Source organism: Toxorhynchites rutilus, chromosome 2 (assembly GCF_029784135.1).
Source record: "Toxorhynchites rutilus septentrionalis strain SRP chromosome 2, ASM2978413v1, whole genome shotgun sequence".
NCBI lineage: Eukaryota > Metazoa > Arthropoda > Insecta > Diptera > Culicidae > Toxorhynchites > Toxorhynchites rutilus.
Window position 1 is genome coordinate 239,579,375 of NC_073745.1, and position 20,363 is coordinate 239,599,737.

At 38.5% G+C, this 20,363-nt stretch overlaps 1 protein-coding gene across 5 annotated transcripts in view; it reads left to right on the forward strand.

The window, feature by feature from the left end:
* Window positions 1–20,363, forward strand: part of LOC129764579 (pro-resilin) — a 123,089-nt gene that overhangs the window by 61,460 nt on the left and 41,266 nt on the right. For all 5 annotated transcript variants that reach the window (XM_055763787.1, XM_055763790.1, XM_055763791.1 and 2 more), the window contains 3 exons: window positions 9,460–9,872; window positions 18,554–18,792; window positions 18,861–18,972. In XM_055763787.1, coding sequence (XP_055619762.1) covers window positions 9,460–9,872; window positions 18,554–18,792; window positions 18,861–18,972 — 764 coding nt within the window. The remainder of the gene's footprint in view (window positions 1–9,459; window positions 9,873–18,553; window positions 18,793–18,860; window positions 18,973–20,363) is intronic.

Below are 20,363 nucleotides of genomic sequence, written 5' to 3' on the forward strand. Positions count from 1 at the left end.
AATAGAATATTTTCCAAAACCTTCAAAGTACCAAAATTATGCGAAAAAAGGCATTGAGAATTGGGTGGTTATTATTCGGTCCGGCGGATGAATATTCACACCAGAAATCTCATTAGAATCCTCGTTAATCGCACTGATCATTTTCTCCAGTTCCTGCACACACGAACACACGGGCCGTAATCACTTAAGATTGATTTCTGTCCAATATCGTAATGTATGTTCTTTTATCAAAGTAATACTGTAGAAAAGTTCACATATTTTTGCATTTTATTGGGTTTTTTAATTGAAATTGAAAACAACTTTCAAACATACTTACTTAAAATCGAATTTATTGCTCAATAAAGTTATACAAAATTGAAAGGACTTTATAGTAAGTGGTAGCTAATAAATTAAGTTATCCTTTGGTGCAAAAATATTACCATATAATTGCTTTCCAAAAACATGAAAAATGATCAAAGTTGCTGTTCGAATTTACGAACGCTTGGCCTAAAATGGGTTAAATAATTCTGATCGTGCTTGTAATTCCCGATGAAAATGACCAATGTATTCCAACAACCCTTTTCCATCGTTGGACCGGGTCCGGAAGGTCTTTCGCCTGGTTTGTTCAGCTTATGAGAAATTATCCTTTTAGTAGCAAATTTTTGATCGTTGGATTTTAATAAAACCTTCTCAATGACCGTTTCGACTAGACTGTTCCTTTCAACAGCGAAAAAAAAATACCAGTGCATTATGTTTGATCACAACATTACTCAGAGATGGTTCTTTGGTTTGCAAATATTCTGCGCTAGATTTTCTTCAGATAGTTTAACGCAACAGAATTACAGATAACACAGAAAAAATTGATCATAAACTGCTGGTAGGAGGGACTGTGCACTTGATCCAGTATTTGAGTCGCGCAATACTCCAGTGGTTGTGAGCAGCCCATACATTGGTTTCATGATGATGATGATGATGATGATGATGATGATGATGATGATGATGATGATGATGATGATGATGATGATGATGGTCCCGCCTCATTCCCTTACAGAGGTTTGAGCAAGACGAGTTATCTAAAAGATAATTTATTTTTAACAGCATTGAAACCAGTTTAACAAAAGAAAACGAACTGATTTTATTTACAGATATAAATTCGTATATAGTATTGCAATGCCAAAAACAACCCAAGCCGATCCCAATTGTTTCAGCCACAGAGCCGATACGGTCCCGACCAGACTCGTGCAGCCAATTGGTCCACCAAAGCACAAGTCCAACCGCCAGCCTTGTTTTGGATTGACAATGAATATCCTCATCCAGAGAAGTCGAGAAATTTTCATTTACGAAAAATTCCTAGACCGGCTCTTAAAAAAAAACTTTTACTTAAACTTTTGAGCGCGCGGGGCTCAAACTTTTGTAGACTACTTTTATTTTTTTTTTAACTAATACAAAACAAAAACAACAAAAAGTAAAAATAGTCCATCATCACCAAGATCATGATAGACATAATAGAGACGAATACAAATTGAAAACAAAAAATATAACATAAATAAAAAATTGTTCAAAATTGTATAAACAATATAATCCGTTTAAAAAAACTTCGTCAGGTTGAAAATATTAAAAACAAAACAAAAATCAAGAAAACTGTTCACATTAAGATATCCGTTCGTATAAAACGCTGTCAGTCAAAAAATATTTGTCATAAAAAAATTGAAAAAAAAACTTTCGGCTGTTAGGAAAACACAGCCTTAACGTGTGAAATACATTTTCTCTTAAATTCCGCTAGTGTTGTTGCACGTTTAATATGTGTTGGCATCGAGTTGAAAACATTTACTCCTTTAAAATATAGAGAATTTTGTGAAGCACATGTTAAGAAAAGTGGTGTTCTTATTTCATTCGCGTTTCTAGTATTATATCTATGAAAGTCACTTCCTCTTTCAACTCGATCACACAAATATCGAGGCAGCAAACCGTTAACTACTTTAAAAATGAACACCATAGTTATATAAACAATTCTTTGCTTCACAAATAACCATTGCAAAGCGCCCAGCATCAAATATGAGGAAGTGAACCTGTTGCATTGTAAAATCAAACGCATTATTTTATTCTGCAAGCGCTGTAATCTCGATATTTGTGTTTCATTGGCCAAAAACAAAATGGAAGAACAAAAGTCCAGATGTGGAGAGATGATTGATTTGTATAGCTGTATTTCACTGCAAATAGTTAAATCGTTTCTTAGTCGACACAAGATTCCATACTTCTTGGCAATTTTCTTGATGATATTGTCAATGTGAGCATTGAACTTAAGTTTATCATCAATAATCACGCCAAGATATTTAATCTCCCGAACGCGGTCAATGGTCTCATCATCAATTACAATAGAGACGTTTTCATTTATACGATTTCGGGTGATTATCATATATTTAGTTTTACTTATGTTCAATTTTAATTGCTTATACTACAACCATCTACTTAAAGAACGCAAATCTCCATTCAAGTGTAAAACGACGTCATATACATTCTTAGCTGCAATGAATAACACAGTATCATCAGCAAAAAGTTTAATATCGCCATATCGTAAAACTCGTCGCATGTCATTGATGTACATAATAAATAAAATGGGCCCTAATACACTTCCCTGAGGTACTCCAAGATTATTCCCTACGGGACTGGATATTGAATCATTAAAAATAGTCCGTTGAGTTCTGTCACACAAATAGCTTTCAACCCATTTATATGCAGTACTCGTAATTCCAAAGCGCTTAATCGTGTTCAACAACAAGGGCCTAGAAATTGTCTCGAAAGCGCGCTTTAGATCCAAGAAAACAGCAACAATCGTGTCTTTATCTTCTAGTTTCTCGTTCCATTTTGCTAACACCAAGTTCAATGCGGTTTCACAGGAATGGCCTTCCCGATATCCGGATTGTTCTGGTATTACGATTCAAATATTCCAACAGCTGGCCTTTAACAACAAGTTCCAAGATTTTCTCTAACGTGTGCAACATGTTGATGGGACGAAACTCTTCGGCTTTAATCGTTCCAGCAACCTTTTGAATGGGAACAACTAAAGACTCTTTCCATACTTGAGGCACATGTCCAGTTATCAATGATTTATTAATAAGGTCCAGCAGGATGTGACAAATCACATGAAAGCAATCTTGAACAACTCTAGCATTTACGTTATCTACTCCAGCCGTTTTTTTCTAATGAGAAGCAAATGATTTTAAGTTCGTTTAATGTATTGGGTGAAAATTTTCAAATATACAACTACTGTTAACCGGCTGTTTTATTTCATCAGATTCATCGACCAGTTCAATGGATTGATTGATCAATGAAACACTGTTGACAAAATAATTGTTAAATTTGGATGCTATTACTAGCTCAGATTGTTCTAATGTGCCATTAAAGGTCCGCGGTTTGCAATTACTAGGCCTTAGCAAAGATTTCAAAATTCTCCATAACTCTTTACTGTTGTTTTGATGCTGATCAATCTTCCTCTGAAAATATTCACAACGAGTTTTTTTGATCGATCGTGAATATTTATTGCGCGCGATCGTGTACATGTTCCAATGATTATCACTATTTCACAGCATTATAATGAGCACTCTATCGAGTTTGCGACAATATTTTAAAAACACTCAGAAATTTTGTGGCTCAGAAACATTTCTCAGCGATCAGCTGAAACTGCGAAAAACGATTAAAGAGATTGAATAGTTCTAAAAATGTCATACACTGTAAATGCTTAGCAAAATCATGTTGTCCCCATAAGCCAGAAGATTTGTCTACAAACCTTATGGATACGGTTTTTTGTTTTGCTTTCTCAACAAAACCTGGACTTCTTCATTTGATCGTGACATGGTAGTCTGCGAACGGGACTGAATGGGATTTTGATTTTCCGTGGAATTGTTTTGCTATCTGTTTAAATATATACGAAATAATATTCTATCGCTTGTGATGTCTTCTTGACGTTCGACACTCAAATCATCAAGACACCCTAATTCAATCCTCCGTATATCCGAAATATCTATTCCGTGATATAAATAATCATAACGGAAACACTCACGGAACTGCCTGGAGGGAACAGTACGACGACAATCGTTCATTGTTGATATATGACCTTTGTAACAACTTCAATATGACCGTTTTGAACACTGGGGAAACAACACGTGTGCCTAAATCTCCTGCTAACCCAAGTGCTCTTGACCTCTCGCTTCGCTCGAATTCACTATCGTTAGATTGCAAGTGGAATGTAATCCAGGACCCCAACGGTAGTGATCACTTGCCAATCAAAATTTCCATCACCATTGGGTCGAATTCTTCTGAATCTATAAACATGGCATATGACCTCACAAGACACATTGACTGGAAAAAATATTCGGACGCGATTGCTCTAGCCATCAATTCCAGAGATGGTTTACCTCCATTGGAGGAGTATAACTTCCTTTCTCGTTTGATCTATGACAGCGCGGTTCGCGCTCAAACGAAACCCATCCCAGGTTCCACTATTCGTCGAAGGCCTCCCAATCCATGGTGGGATAGCATATGTTCCAAGCTTTATGTAGAAAAATCGAATGCATTTAAAGCTTTTCGGAAACGTGGAACCCCTGAAAATTTTCAGACGTATTTGGACCTTGAAAATCAATTTAAAAACTTGATCAAAGGGAAAAAACGTGCTTATTGGCGAAATTTCGTGGGAGGTTTGTCACGAGAAACGTCAATGAAAAAATTATGGAAAGTGGCTCGAAACATGAGAAATCGCTCTTCAACGAATGAAAGCGAAGAATATTCACATCGATGGATTTTGAATTTTGCACGGAAGGTTTGTCCTGATTCCGCTCCTGTGCAAAAAATTGTTCGAGATATACCACAAGATAGGTGCGATCTTGATTCCGAGTTTTCGATGGTAGAATTCTCTCTTGCTCTCCTTTCATGTAACAATTCTGCTCCGGGATCGGATAGAATTAAGTTCAACTTGCTGAAAAATCTCCCTGATGTGGCGAAACATCGCTTGTTGAACTTATTCAATCGGTTTCTGGAGCATAATATTGTTCCAGATGATTGGAGACAAGTACGAGTTATAGCTATTCAAAAACCCGGAAAACCCGCGTCCGACTTCAATTCGTACCGCCCAATAGCAATGCTGTCTTGTATACGGAAATTGTTGGAGAAAATGATCTTGTTTCGCCTTGATCGATGGGTTGAAACGAATGGCCTACTCTCAGATACACAATATGGGTTCCGCAGGGGCAAGGGGACGAATGATTGTCTTGCGTTGCTTTCTTCAGAAATTCAAATGGCTTCAGTATTCTTGGACATAAAGGGGGCCTTTGATTCTGTTTCAATAGAGGTTTTGTCAGACAAATTACACTCTCGGGGTCTGCCGCCTCTATTGAATAATATGTTATATAGCTTGCTTTGTGAGAAACATTTGAACTTTTCTCACGGAGATTCGGCAGTAAGTCGGGTCTCTTACATGGGCCTCCCCCAGGGCTCATGTTTAAGCCCCCTTTTGTACAACTTCTATGTAAGCGACATCGACAATTGCCTTACACAAAATTGCAGCCTAAGACAACTTGCAGATGATGGAGTGGTGTCTGTCGTAGGATCAAACGAATCCGACCTGCAAGGACCCTTACAAGATACTTTGAACAATTTTTCAACCTGGGCCATTGGGCTAGGGATCGAATTCTCCACGGAGAAAACAGAGATGGTGGTTTTTTCTAGGAAGCATAGACCAGCAAAACCAAAGCTTCAACTTTTGAGTAAACCGATCACTCATGCTATGTCATTCAAGTATCTTGGGGTCTGGTTCGACTCCAAATGTACTTGGGGGGCCCATATTAGGTATCTGAGTAAAAAATGTCAACAAAGAATAAACTTTCTCCGTACAATTACCGGCACCTGGTGGGGAGCCCATCCCGAAGATCTTATTATGTTGTATCGAACAACTATTCTCTCAGTGATGGAGTATGGCAGTTTCTGTTTTCAATCAGCTGCCAAAACACACCTCATTAAACTCGAGCGAATTCAGTATCTTTGTCTCCGTATCGCGTTGGGATGTATGCCCTCAACGCATACCATGAGCCTCGAGGTTTTTGGCAGGCGTACTCCCACTAAAAGATCGCTTCAATTTATTATCTCTTCGGTTCTTCATCCGGTGTAAGGTCATGAACCCATTGGTGATCGGAAATTTTGAGCAGCTGATCGAGCTAAATTTTCACTCCGGATTCATGAGTTCATATCATGAATTCATCTCCATGCAGGTTGATCCTTCTTCGTATATTCCCAACCGTGTTTGTTTTCCTGACTACATCAATTCCTCTGTACATTTCGATCTGTTCATGAAGGAACATGAAAATCCAGATTATCTTAGATTGGGGTTCGTTCCTACAATCTTCAATGCAAAGTATGGGCGTATCAATTGTGATAATATATACTTTACTGATGGGTCCTCTATGAATGAGTCCACAGGATTTGGAGTGTTCAACAAAATTTTCAGCACCTCCCATAGTCTTCAGTTTCCTTGCTCAGTGTATATTGCTGAATTGGCAGCGATACACTGGGCGCTGGACAGCGTCGCCTCACGACCTGTTGAACACTATTACATTGTAACGGATAGTCTTAGCTCTGTCGAAGCTATCCGTTCAGTGAGGCCGGAAAAGCACTCGCCGTACTTCCTTGAGAGAATACGAGAAATTTTGAGTGCTTTATCCAGACGCTGTTATGTCATTACCTTTGTCTGGGTCCCTTCACATTGCTCAATTCCGGGTAATGAGAGGGCTGACTCATTAGCAAAGGTAGGTGCAATTGAAGGCGATATATATCAGCGTCAATGAATTTTATTCTTTAGTTCGCAAAAATACCATCGCTAACTGGCAACGCAAGTGGAATGAAGATGAATTGGGCCGGTGGTTTCACTCGATTATCCCAAAGGTTAGCCTCAAACCGTGGTTCAAAAGTCTGGATTTGAGTCGGGACTTTATTCGCACCTTCTCCCGACTCATGTCCAATCACTGTTCGTTAGATGCACTACTCTTCCGTTTCAATCTTGCCAACAGCAATCTCTGCGTTTGTGGCCAAGGTTATCACGACATCGAGCACGTTGTTTGGTCATGCGAGGTGTATCTGGTCGCCAGATCGAATTTAGAAAACTCCCTTCGAGCCCGAGGAAGACAGCCTGGCTCGGTTAGACCTTGATTACATGTCCCATATATATGTTTTCCTTAAAGCTATAGATCTTCGTGTGTGATTGTCCCTACATCCTTATATCCTCCTTTCCTTCCTTTGCGGGTAATTCGTCCCCTTGCTATAAATAGTAGAATAAGTTGAAATGTAAATAAACTATAGATATACGAATAGATTTAAGAATTGAGTGTTCATCAACATTGTTACAATTTCCTTATATCCCATCCTTCTCCTAAAAATATGTCACCCTTCTAAACTCGAGTACACCGCGAGTAATCGGTTTTCCACCTTACTAACCATAGATGTAAGAAAATTGTTTATATATATATAGTTTTAAAAATATATTTAAGAATTCGGCTCCTTTAAACTTAAGTAACTGAGCCTGTAAAAATAAACGAATTAAAAAAAAAAAATAACGGAAACACTTACTTAACTGCTCAAATATGTGCGAAATCATATTTTACCCCTTGGGTGCATTCACAAGCAAACGATTTTGCATGTCCGTTCATCACGGCAGCAAAAGAGAAACGCAGGCCAATCGAGACTGAAATTAAATTTCAAGAAGCTATCGCTATTTATAAATATTTAAATAGTTTGCTTTCGAAGCAGTTTTGAACTATTGAAACAAGTGTCATGGCCAAAGAGTAAAAAACATCTCTCGTAGATTTTCTATCTTTTTACAAATGTTATTTTCATAAAACTTCGTTCATCCGGTAGAGAGATATGACCGCTCAAAACCTTATACTTCGAACGTAACCCTCTCGTTTTCGAGACTTTGAATTTACACCCCAGAACATAATAATGAACATAAAAAAACAAGCAAGATTCTATAACATGGACTTTTCTATAGCAACTTATGTTGTTAGATAATACCATAATTAATAACCGGTTACCTTCATTCAAAATCATGTTTTTTTAATAAGAAATACTTGTCGTGGTCATGGGTGTCACCCCTCGAAGCGTGACACACGGGCAGGACCGCCCCCTTCCCCCTACACTACGCCACTGATCACATTCAACAAGTGTATTTCATCTGCGCTTCGCGTCAGCCTTTTTGTTCGGGCTCGAGTTGAAGTATTGGGTGAGGTTCGCCGATTATGTACGACGAAAAAAAGATAATTTCAATCAACAGTTTGAATTATTATCATTTTATCTTTTAATTTCAGAGTACTTTTTACTTCAATTTTCAATGTGAAGAGATTATTACACCAGTGATTTTCCTTTCGTAACCGAATTACACCGATGTGCTCCACCATTTCCATTATCTAGAAGCAACTAATGATCATTGTGTGCGAATTTTTCATCACTCATTGCTGGGTACTCGGTACTTGTACGTGTGACGTTCGTTCGTTTCCCATTAGACCGAGCGGAATTGTTATAATTTATCTAAACGACTGACTGGCTCGTGGGTTACCGCCAGCTTCCACCGAAGCGCCACGCAATGCACCACATCGACATCATCCTATGTGAATCTGTACATGCTCGGATGTCAAACCAGTGTTTCACTAAATGCTATGATTCCAACGACGACTGACTGACTGACCGAATGAGTGAATGCACCGCTGCCCCTTTCACTCAGTTGATGATGCACTTTCTGCTACATGTTCGTTTCGGAGCCGGATCAGTCGTGTTACAATTTTGACCTGCATTGAAAAGTGAATTTACTCGATTGCAGGAAGCGTAATTGCGTTGGGAAATATGTGTGCGCTTGGGTGGATCTAGATACAACTTTTTTCCATCACCTTTAAATTAATAATACCTTTCTGTATATCTATAATTCTTGGAGTGGGAAAATTGTTTTGGTTATGCTTCACTCAGAATTTAGGCGGAGTGTATAGGTAAATTTATTATTATTTTGAAACAGTCTTACTTTTGTAAACAAATCCGTGTAACCATAACCTTCGTTTGCATTAGTGTTTTCTATAAGAAAAATGTTAAATTTTCTACACGGCAATGGATGTGCATTGCGCACATTGAGTAGTTTTAGTCATTTTGAACAAATTGTTTTTTTTTTTTTCAATTTACTCTAAGATCCACCACACATTGGCCCAGTATTGAATAAACCATTTTACTGTTACACAAAATCGAGTCACAACTATTCCATTGAGCTACATTTTCGCATCTTCCGCTTTCCACCGATTTTCCTTCCGTGTCCTCCCTACCATGGGTGGGTGCCCCGCTAGCGACGCTGCTCTTGTTGAATATTGAACTATTCATCTGCGAACCCCCTATCTCTCGATTACCTTTATTTAATGTTATTTTTCCATTATTTTTTTCCTCTCTCATTTCCATTCACAGCTAGTCACCTGGGCGCTGCTGGTGGGTTCGCTGGTGCTGCAGCAGGGTTCGTGTGCCAGTTTGGCTGAGGAAAATACCGTTGGTGGCGGGGACCAATCATCGGTCTCGTCATCGAAGCTGGCCATTCCAACGCTGGGTGGATTGTATCGCAACACTCGGGATGAGTATGGACGCCTCGGAAGAGAGCCCCGCTGCGGAGGCTGTGGAGCGAGCGCCGGTGGCAATGCCGATCGGGACATGAGGTCATACGGCCGGCCAGGTGGGATTTATGGATATTACAGTGGCCGGGGGTCGATCTATGACGATAGGAACTGGTACTATCGGCCGGATGGGTACAGCGACGACCGGGCCAGCAATCGGGGCGGCGGCGATGGATATTACATGAGGCCCAGCTACATGAATATGATGATGGGGTAAGCGATAATTCGGAACCCCTTAAAAGCTTTTAAAGCATCGTGCAAAATTGTCAATTAAGGTCGATGGCGGATAATCACCATCGGTGGCCGGTGGGCGCGTTGTTTGTTCTGAGGCTTTATAATGGGATAGATGATTTTGCAAAATAACCGAATGGGAAACATACGCGGTTTTCCCTGCTTATTATTAATGGTCAAATCATTGAACTCGATGGTATACTTATGTCAGTCATACTTTATATATAATCAAGTTGTTTCCTGGCTAATTATTTCGCACGTGAACTTGTGAAACCAGTATCTCACTTTCAATGGATGTTTAATTTTTTTATTAACTACCTATATACACCTGATGCTGTTTTTATATAATGGATCGGTTCCCGAAGAATGTTTATAAATCTGTAATGAAATATCATGCATCTTTGAATATGATAGAATGACAATGACATGGAACTGAACATTAACAAGTGAAAACCATTATAATCTAGCGGCGCGAGTCGTACGTCATTCATGTTTACTCACTCAACGCCTTGACTTCATCCGAGATCTAGGTATTATCATGAATAGAAAACTGAAAAACAAATAAACTGTTGAAACAGTTAAAAAACGGTGACAGTATTGCTGCCACTGCCCGTTAACTCCAAAAAACACTGTTCACCGCTGCCTTGTAAGCTCACTTTATTGCGTCTTTGTTAATGCAATAATTAAAACAATATTTCTAGAGCATCGAAAAAAAATATTTTTTTCATATAGAATTCTATCATAAAAAAAATTTTTTTTTTTAAAAGAAAAAGAAAAATTTGAATTTTTCACCAAATAAAAACTGCATGATCTTATACAGTGGATCCTAAATAGAACGCTTACAGTCAAAAACTTATCAACTTGTTGCATTCTTAACGAATTTAAACAGAATTTTGTGCCGGTGCTCTAAAATTGCGGTTTGTCTACATAAAAATGACACCCAATTTAGTATTGGACATTTTTAGCAGCTCTCAAAAAATTGGAGTATTCGCAGATACCTTTAGAAGTCTTTGGTTGAGCAAAATATTGAAATAATATTCCAAGTGCAGCAAAAAAAAATTTTTTTTTCTGGGTGGCAAAAAGGTTTTCACGGACTTATAAAGGGTTAAGATAGCAGTCCAAGGGATTTTTTTATATGATTCAAGACGTAGTGATTAAATAAATAAAAAAAAATAAAATGACTCAAATGTTTATCGTATTTCACATCATCTTAAAGGCTTGTAATTTCTATGGTGCGCAAAATCATCTTTGTTCAGCTTTCCAATAACAGTTCGGCTGAAAAATTTATAAGGTAACACAGTAAAACTATTTTTTTTGCAAAATTCAATTTTATTATACAACATAATTACCTTCGAGGGCGATACATCGATTATAGCGATCTTGCAACTTTTCGATACCATTTTTGTAGTACTCTTTCGGTTCTTCCTCCAAATAGGCCTCAGTTTCGGTTATCACTTTATCATCGGTCTTAAAATTCTTGCCAGCGATCATTCTGTTCAGGTTTGCGAACAGAAAATAGTCACTGGGGGCCAGATCTGGAGAATACGGTGAATGCGGAAGCAATTCGAAGCCCAATTCATGCCATTTTGCAATCAATACACTAAATTCGGGTTTTCCATTTTTTTTCACAATAACAAACATTGCTTCACTCTCAATGCTGTAACTCACGAACCAATCGACCGATTGCTGTCAAATTTTGACACGTATTCATTGAAAGATGGTTCTTTGTGATAGTCAAGTAGATTTTTGCAAGATGCGCCATCTAGACGTCAACTTATGAACTTTTAAGCCGAACTGTTGGATCGTACGCTGAGAATCGTCGGTCAATTCGTGGATGCGTTTCCCTACCGCTTGTTTCACTGCTGACGAATTTCATGCCAACTTGTCCTAGAAGTTGACTTCACCATCTAAGCTTGCAGTGAAACGAGATGGGTTAAAAAAAATCTAAATAAAATATAATCTAAAATTTAAAAAAATAGACTACTTTTTGAAAAGGAACAAAGTTCATTTTTTCAGATTTTTAGCAAAAATCCAATTACTGTGGTACTTTGTAGTTATAAAGAGCAAGTGTCTGCAGGCTCAAATAGAAAGATAAAAGACGGAAGATGCCAATTTTATTATTTTTACGAAACATGTAGTCAAAAACCAGGACCAGTGCACAATGGTCCAGAAGGTGCATTTAAGTGGAAACTAGCATTTAGAGCTCGACAGTTATTCTCTAGACGAAAACTGTCTTCGACAAAGTTGTTACATATGACAAAGCGCTCATTTTAAGGCTGTCAAAAATAGGGTTGCCAAAATTTTCGATGAAATAAAAAATATAACTTTCCTATCTTTCTAGATAGAGGTAAATATGATTCGACAATGTTTTAGCCCCAGTTATTTTAAGCAAATTTGTAGAACAAAACTTTTTTCTATCTCTTGAAATAACCGATATAGCGCCTTTTTTATAAGTTGTGTTAGGGTCACCATGGAAAAACAGTTTTTGACGTAGGACTACGTCTAACCGGAAGATATAGGGGGTGAAATGGAAATCTAGGCACTGAACAAGTAGGAAAAAATGCAAGATTTGGAACGCTCATAACTCGAGCATTTCTCAATAGATCGCAAAGGTTTTTGCATTAATTGATAGGAAATATATCTACGCATCTATCATAACGAATAACATTTAATTTTTCTTGAGATAAATAATTGAATAATTGTGAAATATCAAGCATTGTCAAAATGCACTATGTGCCCATTTTTGATTGGTTCATTTTGTGCTCCTCAAATCGTACCGACCAAAACGGGCAACCAGAGCAGCAGCGAAATAGAATGAAGCACGATTGGAAAGGAAAAAGAAAAAAATGAACGAAACATTGGTTGCTGTCTCACACATGCGTAATTCTCGAGCCAGCCAGTCAGCTTAAAAATCCCCGCTCCGCTGCCGTAACGATCATTCTTTGTGTGGACACCGACTGGACAACATCGTTGCTGGACGAGCTGGACGGCGAGGGATCGAGTGCCTTTCTCAAGGCAAGAGGGTGGAGATGGTAGCGCTGGAGTAGAGTAGAGTTTTCAAACGGCCTTTCTCAAGGCTAGAGACGAATGAACTGCAAAAGTTTAAAGTCTCTATAATACAATACCTTACCTTACCTTACCTTACCTTACCGTAACGATCATTCTCATTCAAACCGTACACCATATCGGTTCGCATCACAACACATCAATAAACCAACCCAAGCAGCCATGTCTGGACATGGCAAAGGAGGAAAAGTGAAGGGAAAGACAAAATCCCGCTCGAACCGTGTTGGTCTCGAGTTCCCCGCAAGGTTGCTAGGCCGAGCGCGTTAGTACCAGTGCACCAGTCCACCTAGCCGGCGTTATATAGTTTCGGCCGCCGAAGTGATCGAGTCAGCTGGCGGCATCGAGGGCGTTCGAAATGTTTTTTTTTTTCAAAACCACGAGTACTAAGTTTTCTAAATTGGAACCATTCCATAAAACACGGCGCTTATCAGGGCCATTTAACCTTTCAAAAAAGAGTTTACGAAATACAATTCAATGCTTTCTGAAATAATATCCAAAATAATAATAAAACACAAATTGATTTTTTCATAATTTGTTTGCCAGGATCTGATGAGTATGTGAATTTGGCAGTTGTTCTGAGCTTATTGATAGTTGGGGACTTTCCTGATTATTCAATTTTCACCAATTCCTCAATTGTTTCCAGATTGAAAGTACAGTAATTTATAATTAGTTCGACATTTAGCTAAATTGGACGGACATGTAATGCGACATATTTAGTTGGACATTTTTGTAAACATAGAGATTCAAATTATGACCCCACATTGAAAGTCGGCACTCTACCACTGTCATCGCAAATGTTCAATTACAGGGTAAAATCGCCTCCAATGCGACAGTGAGCGGTGCTTCGTCACATCGCATGAAATGTAATTTACTGTACAACATGTCCCAAGCTGGATGGTAAGAAATTTTCCAACTGTGAATCCTGTGGCGAGTGGCAGACGCAATCGCTAAACAGAAAGGTTTAGCCGAACAGGATGGGGATATCGAGTGATAACAAAACAATAAACTCTTTAGATTGAAGATAATTTTGTGATCCTGAAAAGGACCCTTTTTAGCCTGCATGTGAATCCAACGAGCGAACAAATCGTAATGAATGTATTTTTTTGCCATCGCTGCCTTTTAACGCTCTTTCGTTCGTCTCGTTGGACTCGCCCCTTTGGCTGAGTCTGCCGATTTGTCTCTATCCTGTGAGCGTGTACCGCTTGAGTACAAAAGGCGCGGATCCGCTGAAAAATATATCATTCTCTTTCAAACCGTAAATCAGTGTGGTTGTATGGCATCGTTTCACATCACATCGCATCAACGGATTGGTGCCGGAGCACCATTATACCTAATAGCGGTTATAGAGTTTCGGCCGCCGGAGTGCTCTAGTTGGCTTGCAAAGCTGCTCACAACAATAAAACAGGAAGTGGGTTATATCTATGGTATAACCGCAAGGGTGACGTAGGACTATCGTTGATTTAGAGATCATTTGTTTGAAGTTGAATCTGAATTCATTCTGAATGAATGAATATTTGGAGAACTTCGAAAGCGAGAGCGTTACGTTGGAGGCACAAGGTTTTATGCATCCAATATTGGATACGGAAATATCCTACTGATGGGGAAGAATAATCTTCAGAAGCTATCCTGTTAATTGCGATTGATTGAAAAATCATAAAACAAATGTATTTGGTCACAGTGTTACATGGATAGAAAACATTAAAATAAACTCTTTCACATGAATGTAATTTTAAATTCCCAGAGGAACTGGCAGATTATTTTCAGTAACGATTAGATATTTCCACATTTTCCTCGATACTGGAAGCCCACCAGTGGTTAATGCTAACTCGATAACCATCTGTTAATAGCACTTGATTGAAACAAATTTGGTCACAAGGTTACATGGATAGTAAACATCAAAATAAACTCTTTCACATGAATGTATTTTTAGATTCCTAGAGGAACTGGTAGATAATTTTCCGGATCTTTCTCGATGCTGAATGGCATCCAAACGGAAAGAATTCCGTGCGTGTGTGTGTATGTGTAGCGGCTGCTTCGATGGTCACCTTCTCTTTTCCTGAAGGATCGGCTTCTCTGTGCTCCCTCACAGTTTCAAACAAACTGCTTGCGTTTCAGGGCATATCTCGATCCTCCGCCGTCCAGCACCCTCAGCAACGATGTTGTCTCACAAAATCACAAAACCAAATGTATTTGGTCACAGTGTGACATGGATAGAAAACATTAAAATAAACTCTTTCACATGAATGTATTTTTAAATTCCCAGAGGAACTGACAGATTATTTTCCGGATCCTTCTCGATGCTGAATGGCATCCAAACGGAGAATTCCGCGCGTGTATGTGTGTGTGTGTGTGTGTGTGTGTGTGTAGCGGCTGCTTCGAGATCTTCCCGGGGAACCGTTTGTGGCATCACTCTCCTCCTGATGGATTCCCTTCTGGCCTGAGGTGCACAAACAGGCTCTTGGTGACACCGTTCATCCGCGCTTTCATGATAAACGAAGAGCTTCACCACAACAGCGACAACATGCTCCAATCGCTGTTCAATTTGAACTGAGTGGATTTTCGAGCGGTGCTCGATTGGTGATTTCAATAGCCTGTTTTGAAAGCAATTTTAAGACTATTGAAACAAGTTTTTGGGTCAGAAAGTAACAAGTATATAACGCGTAGACATTTTATCTTTCGAATGAAGTGTTTATCATACCATTTCGTTCAGTTGTTTACGAGCTATTAACGCTCAAAATCTCGGTCTCCGGCGTAACGCTTTCGTTTTCGAAACTTTGATTTTACACACCAGTATAGAAATGAAAGACGTAGTCCTACGTCAAAAAAACCCGCCTACAGAACAGAGCACATTCGGTTCGGTGGCAACAACTAGTTTCAGCGAGTGGCAAACGCAATCGCAAAACGGAAGCAGGTAGAAGAAGGAAAAAGTTTGTTTATACAACCTGCTTTGGTGGCAAAACCAGCCACCGTAGAACACGGCGCTTTTCAGGGCCATTAAACCTTTCGAAGAAGAGTTATTGAAAGTTTTTCACAATACCAATGCATTCTAAAGTGACATAATATGACATATAATATAAACTGATTTATTTTGTTTATCTTGTTCTTGAACTTATTGGTGATTGGGGTCTTTTAAATTGATCATTCAGTTTTCACAAACCCATGCATGGTTTCCGAATTAAAAGTGGCTTCAAATTACAACACATTGTATGCAGGATGGCATTAACGAATTTTCTCGGTAGCAAGAACTGCTTTCTTTGGTTGATAACTGATGTTGAAAATTGACTGAGGTTACATCTGCATGGTATACGAACATAACTAAGGAGCAACATGATGAGCTATGTATTTCCTGCTGCTCTGTTCTTATTTTAAAGGACTTTAATCCGAAGGTCATCCGTCCCTGTATTTACTGTTGGTTTTTCAGAACGCTTATAGCTCGTTTATTTCTCGACAGATCGTAGAGTTCGTCTCCACAACCTCAGTTATTTTTCATTTTTATTTACTTTGTTTGCGGAAACTACAAATCTTACAATTCATTCGTCTCCGAAACACGGAAACAGTTTAAGGTACGGTAATGTGCTCAATAGTGAAATATATGATAGTGAATGAGCTGATGACCACCTATGCATCCCCTATCACAGCCATCATTTTGATTGTACGATATGTGCATACGCCGAAAGATGCCCGGCGTTGAACATTTAATAAGTACAAAGCCTTCGGAAAAAAATCAAGAATCAACTATAAGACAGTGAGAAAAAATTGAGAAAGTTTGTAAAAAAAACGCAAAAACACAACATCAAAGGTTCTTTTCAGAACCCCCAACATGTCCATAAAGAGTAAACAGTAAACTAATTCATTTTTCAGGTGGATAGGTAGGTATTCACGTAGGAGAAGAAAATAAAACAATATATTTAAAATATATATTTAGCAAAGGCTGTCCCCTTTGTATAGTCCTACGTCACTCCGGTTATGTCCCCGACATTACCCACCCGTCTTTTTTTTGCTCTATTTTTTATATTTCAAATGCAAACTGTGTTCAATAGATTTTAAGAGCTTTCTAATGCAAAATTTGCGATGCAGAACTTGTCAATATCTCAACTTCACTCAAAGTTACATTTTTTTATTTTTTTTTGTGAACTATATATATGTATTAACAATGTATTTTATTGTGATGTTTTTATATAAAAAACAGATTTTGTCGCTTAAGAATCTTATGCGATTATTCAAATAACATGAGACATTTATGCAAACTTTAGTTCTGATACTTATGAGCAATCTTTTCCATCACACCAAAGTGTTGCAATCGCTAAATTTAGTTTTTGTGATTTCTGTTCCACATTCCTATGCATTCAACGACCTGTGCGTTGTCTTGTGTGGGTGACTACTTTGTTTGATACTGAGTACCGTTATCTATTACTCATAGGAGCACCGTATTGATTCGTGAACAGGTTCACTAGACATCGAGCTTCGTTTAGGAAAAGCATAAACTGATACTTGGTTGAGTAAAATATAAGATTTGCATGGTTTCTTGCTGTGGTGGCTGAGAGCAGGCAAACGACATCAAAGAGTTAAAACTGGACTAAACTTTCAGTGAATCAGATATGTCGGATTCCATCGGATCTGGTAGAACGTGAGAAAATGTGCATCTAAATTATTTTCTCCACTATCTTATTCGTTCAATCTTTTTTCGTCAAAATGCATTTTGTTTTTACTCTGGAAAAAGCATATATTTTTCAGGTCCCAATAAGCCTACGAAACAACAATGATTTGTGCAATTCCAAAGGAAATCGAACTAAAAACGCAGATTTTAAAAACTTGTATTTTTGATTCCAATGAAAGTTTGTATTTCGTTTGGGTTGGAGGAAATATGAGTTTTCAACAACATTTGGGATTTTTTTGACTCAAGTGTAACTTTTGAAAAGGGCTTATCGATTTTAGTGAGAGAAATCTTTGATAATTTATATCTCAAAAACTATGAGTCCTACCGAAATAGTGTCTTAGAAAGAGTTATAGAGTATTGATGTCCAAACGTATAAAAAAATATATATATTGAGGAAGAAAATAGTTTTTTTTATTTACCAACAAAACTTTAATTCGCATAATCTAAAATATATGTTTTAAATGTTTTTAAATTTTTTTCACATAAAATAGAAGTAATGTAGAAAATTTAAAAAACAGGTAAAACTATTCTTGACAAACGTAGAGGAACATCTATTTTTTATGAATTTTCGAAACTTTGAAGTTTTGTATGTTAACAATCATTTTAGCCACAAATTATGAATCCTGACTCTATTTAAAATAAAAAAGCTCTTTATCAATCTCCTTCTGAATGCAGTCGTTCTCGAGATATTTGAAAACCCGTTTCAAATTTATTGTCTTGTTTAGATCTAATGCTTATTGAGAGTGTTGAAAGGGTGTAAAATTCAGATCTCGACCAGATCTTACTAATTACTAGTCGAATCCCAGGGAAACCGTTTTGTTCACACCGGAAGGTGATTAACACCTATCGTGAATAACAAATACAGGAAAATAAATAAAAGAATAAAACAAGGAAAAAACCAAAGTAATTATTATGAGTACATTCTTTTCTGTCCACGCAGGTACGATGATCGCTACATGAACCGTTACGATGACCGACACTATCCGATGTCGATGCGTGGTTCATATGACAGTCGGGGGCCAGGCGATCGGATGGGTGGTGGTTACTATGGATCCCCTGATATGGGCATGCGAGGAGGTGTTTATGGCTACCGCGGCAACGGCTACGATAATCTTGATCCAAATTATGAACAGTACATGATGATGTCACGTGGTGGCTACGGACCAAGCGGTAATCGAGGTAATCAAGATCAAATTTCGATCATGACCAGACTTTCATCCCCTCCCCGGTTCGGTTCATATTTCTAGATCGTCATTACGGAACATCCGGTGGATACGGTGCTGGTTACGATGATCGCCATCGTGGTAGCTACGGTGGATACGACAATAAGAACTTCCGGCCGTGGGATGAAACGTACAGGTATTATTATTATTACCCTTAGGAGAATGGAGCGCGGATTTAACAGAACATGTTTCCCGAGAGCTTCGCTTGGTTTCGCGGATGTTTAATTTTTCGCCAAGGATATGTGTTCTCCATCGCTGGGAGAATATTTCAAATCAGCTTTTATTGCGATTTCAAGCTTATAACCTGCTTTGTGCATTTTTTTTAGTTCCTTTCGATAGAGTGTGCTTGCTACAAAGCTTTTCTTAATTTTCCTATGTGATTAATAGTAGCCTTCTTCCTACAAACGAGAATAAAGATTGAATGAAAATATGTGTGCTTCGTCTGTCGCCTGAACTTTTCATATGTCTACTGAGGAGGGAAAAGCCCTTTATGTTCGTTTTATGTCGGCTAGCCTATGCAATCTTGAAAGTATCCTGTGAGCAGAGGAGCTTGATTGTATCTGATAAACTTACATGTCAAGACTCAAAATATGTTCTTGTTCAGAGTGCCTGAAGGCTTATCTCCATCGTTTACCCACTGTCGAACGGAAGAATGTTATTATGAAGATAGCTCTGCGCTGGAAGGGCAAGGCGCGTCGCATTCCACTCGCACCTGATTCCAATTACGATCGAAGCATCACCAATCATTCATCAGCAGTAATCCGTTAGTCACAACAAAGGCTGGATATTCATAGCGATATCCATTAGCATCTACCATTGACACAAAGGAAGAAGCAGCTTTCCCTTGATTGGAGAAAAAATATGCTAGGAGACGGTAAGAAGCTTCATTGCACATTCAACATTCCGGGAGGAATGTATGTCTACTCATGGAGACATACTCACTCTACACCCCCTTTCACACACCGCCACCCACGTACACGCATGTGGACACATGCAAATCGATGAACACACCCACACCGGGCTGCCACAGATCCTAACCCATTTATTATGAAAATCTATAAATCACCGAAGCATGTCAATTAAAAGCAATTTATTAAGTGGGCGCCTATTATGTCTCGTTGGGAGCCATTCTTAGAAGCGCACACAAACGTAGGCACACATATTAATTTGCGCTTTTCATGGCGAGAAGGAATGAGCTCCAAGACTTTGGGGACATTCCTCAGTTATGATCTCTCGAAACAGACGGAGGGCGCATTTCTGTCCTTTCTTTCGGTGTATATTTGCCTCTGGTGTTGAATGGGGAGGGTAGACATATTTCGCCTTATTTCACGGCCTGTTGAAATAAGTGTTGTCACTAGAATCAGCACCGTGAAACCGTGATATTATGATTTACTGATTCCGTTCAACAAGTATTAAATTATAGTATTATGTTACAGCAGTTATTGGTAAATTTAAATGGTGATATATCGCTGTTTGTTGGATGGCCGTTTGGTATGTTTTGATCGCGAGAAAGTCGACAAAGGTCTT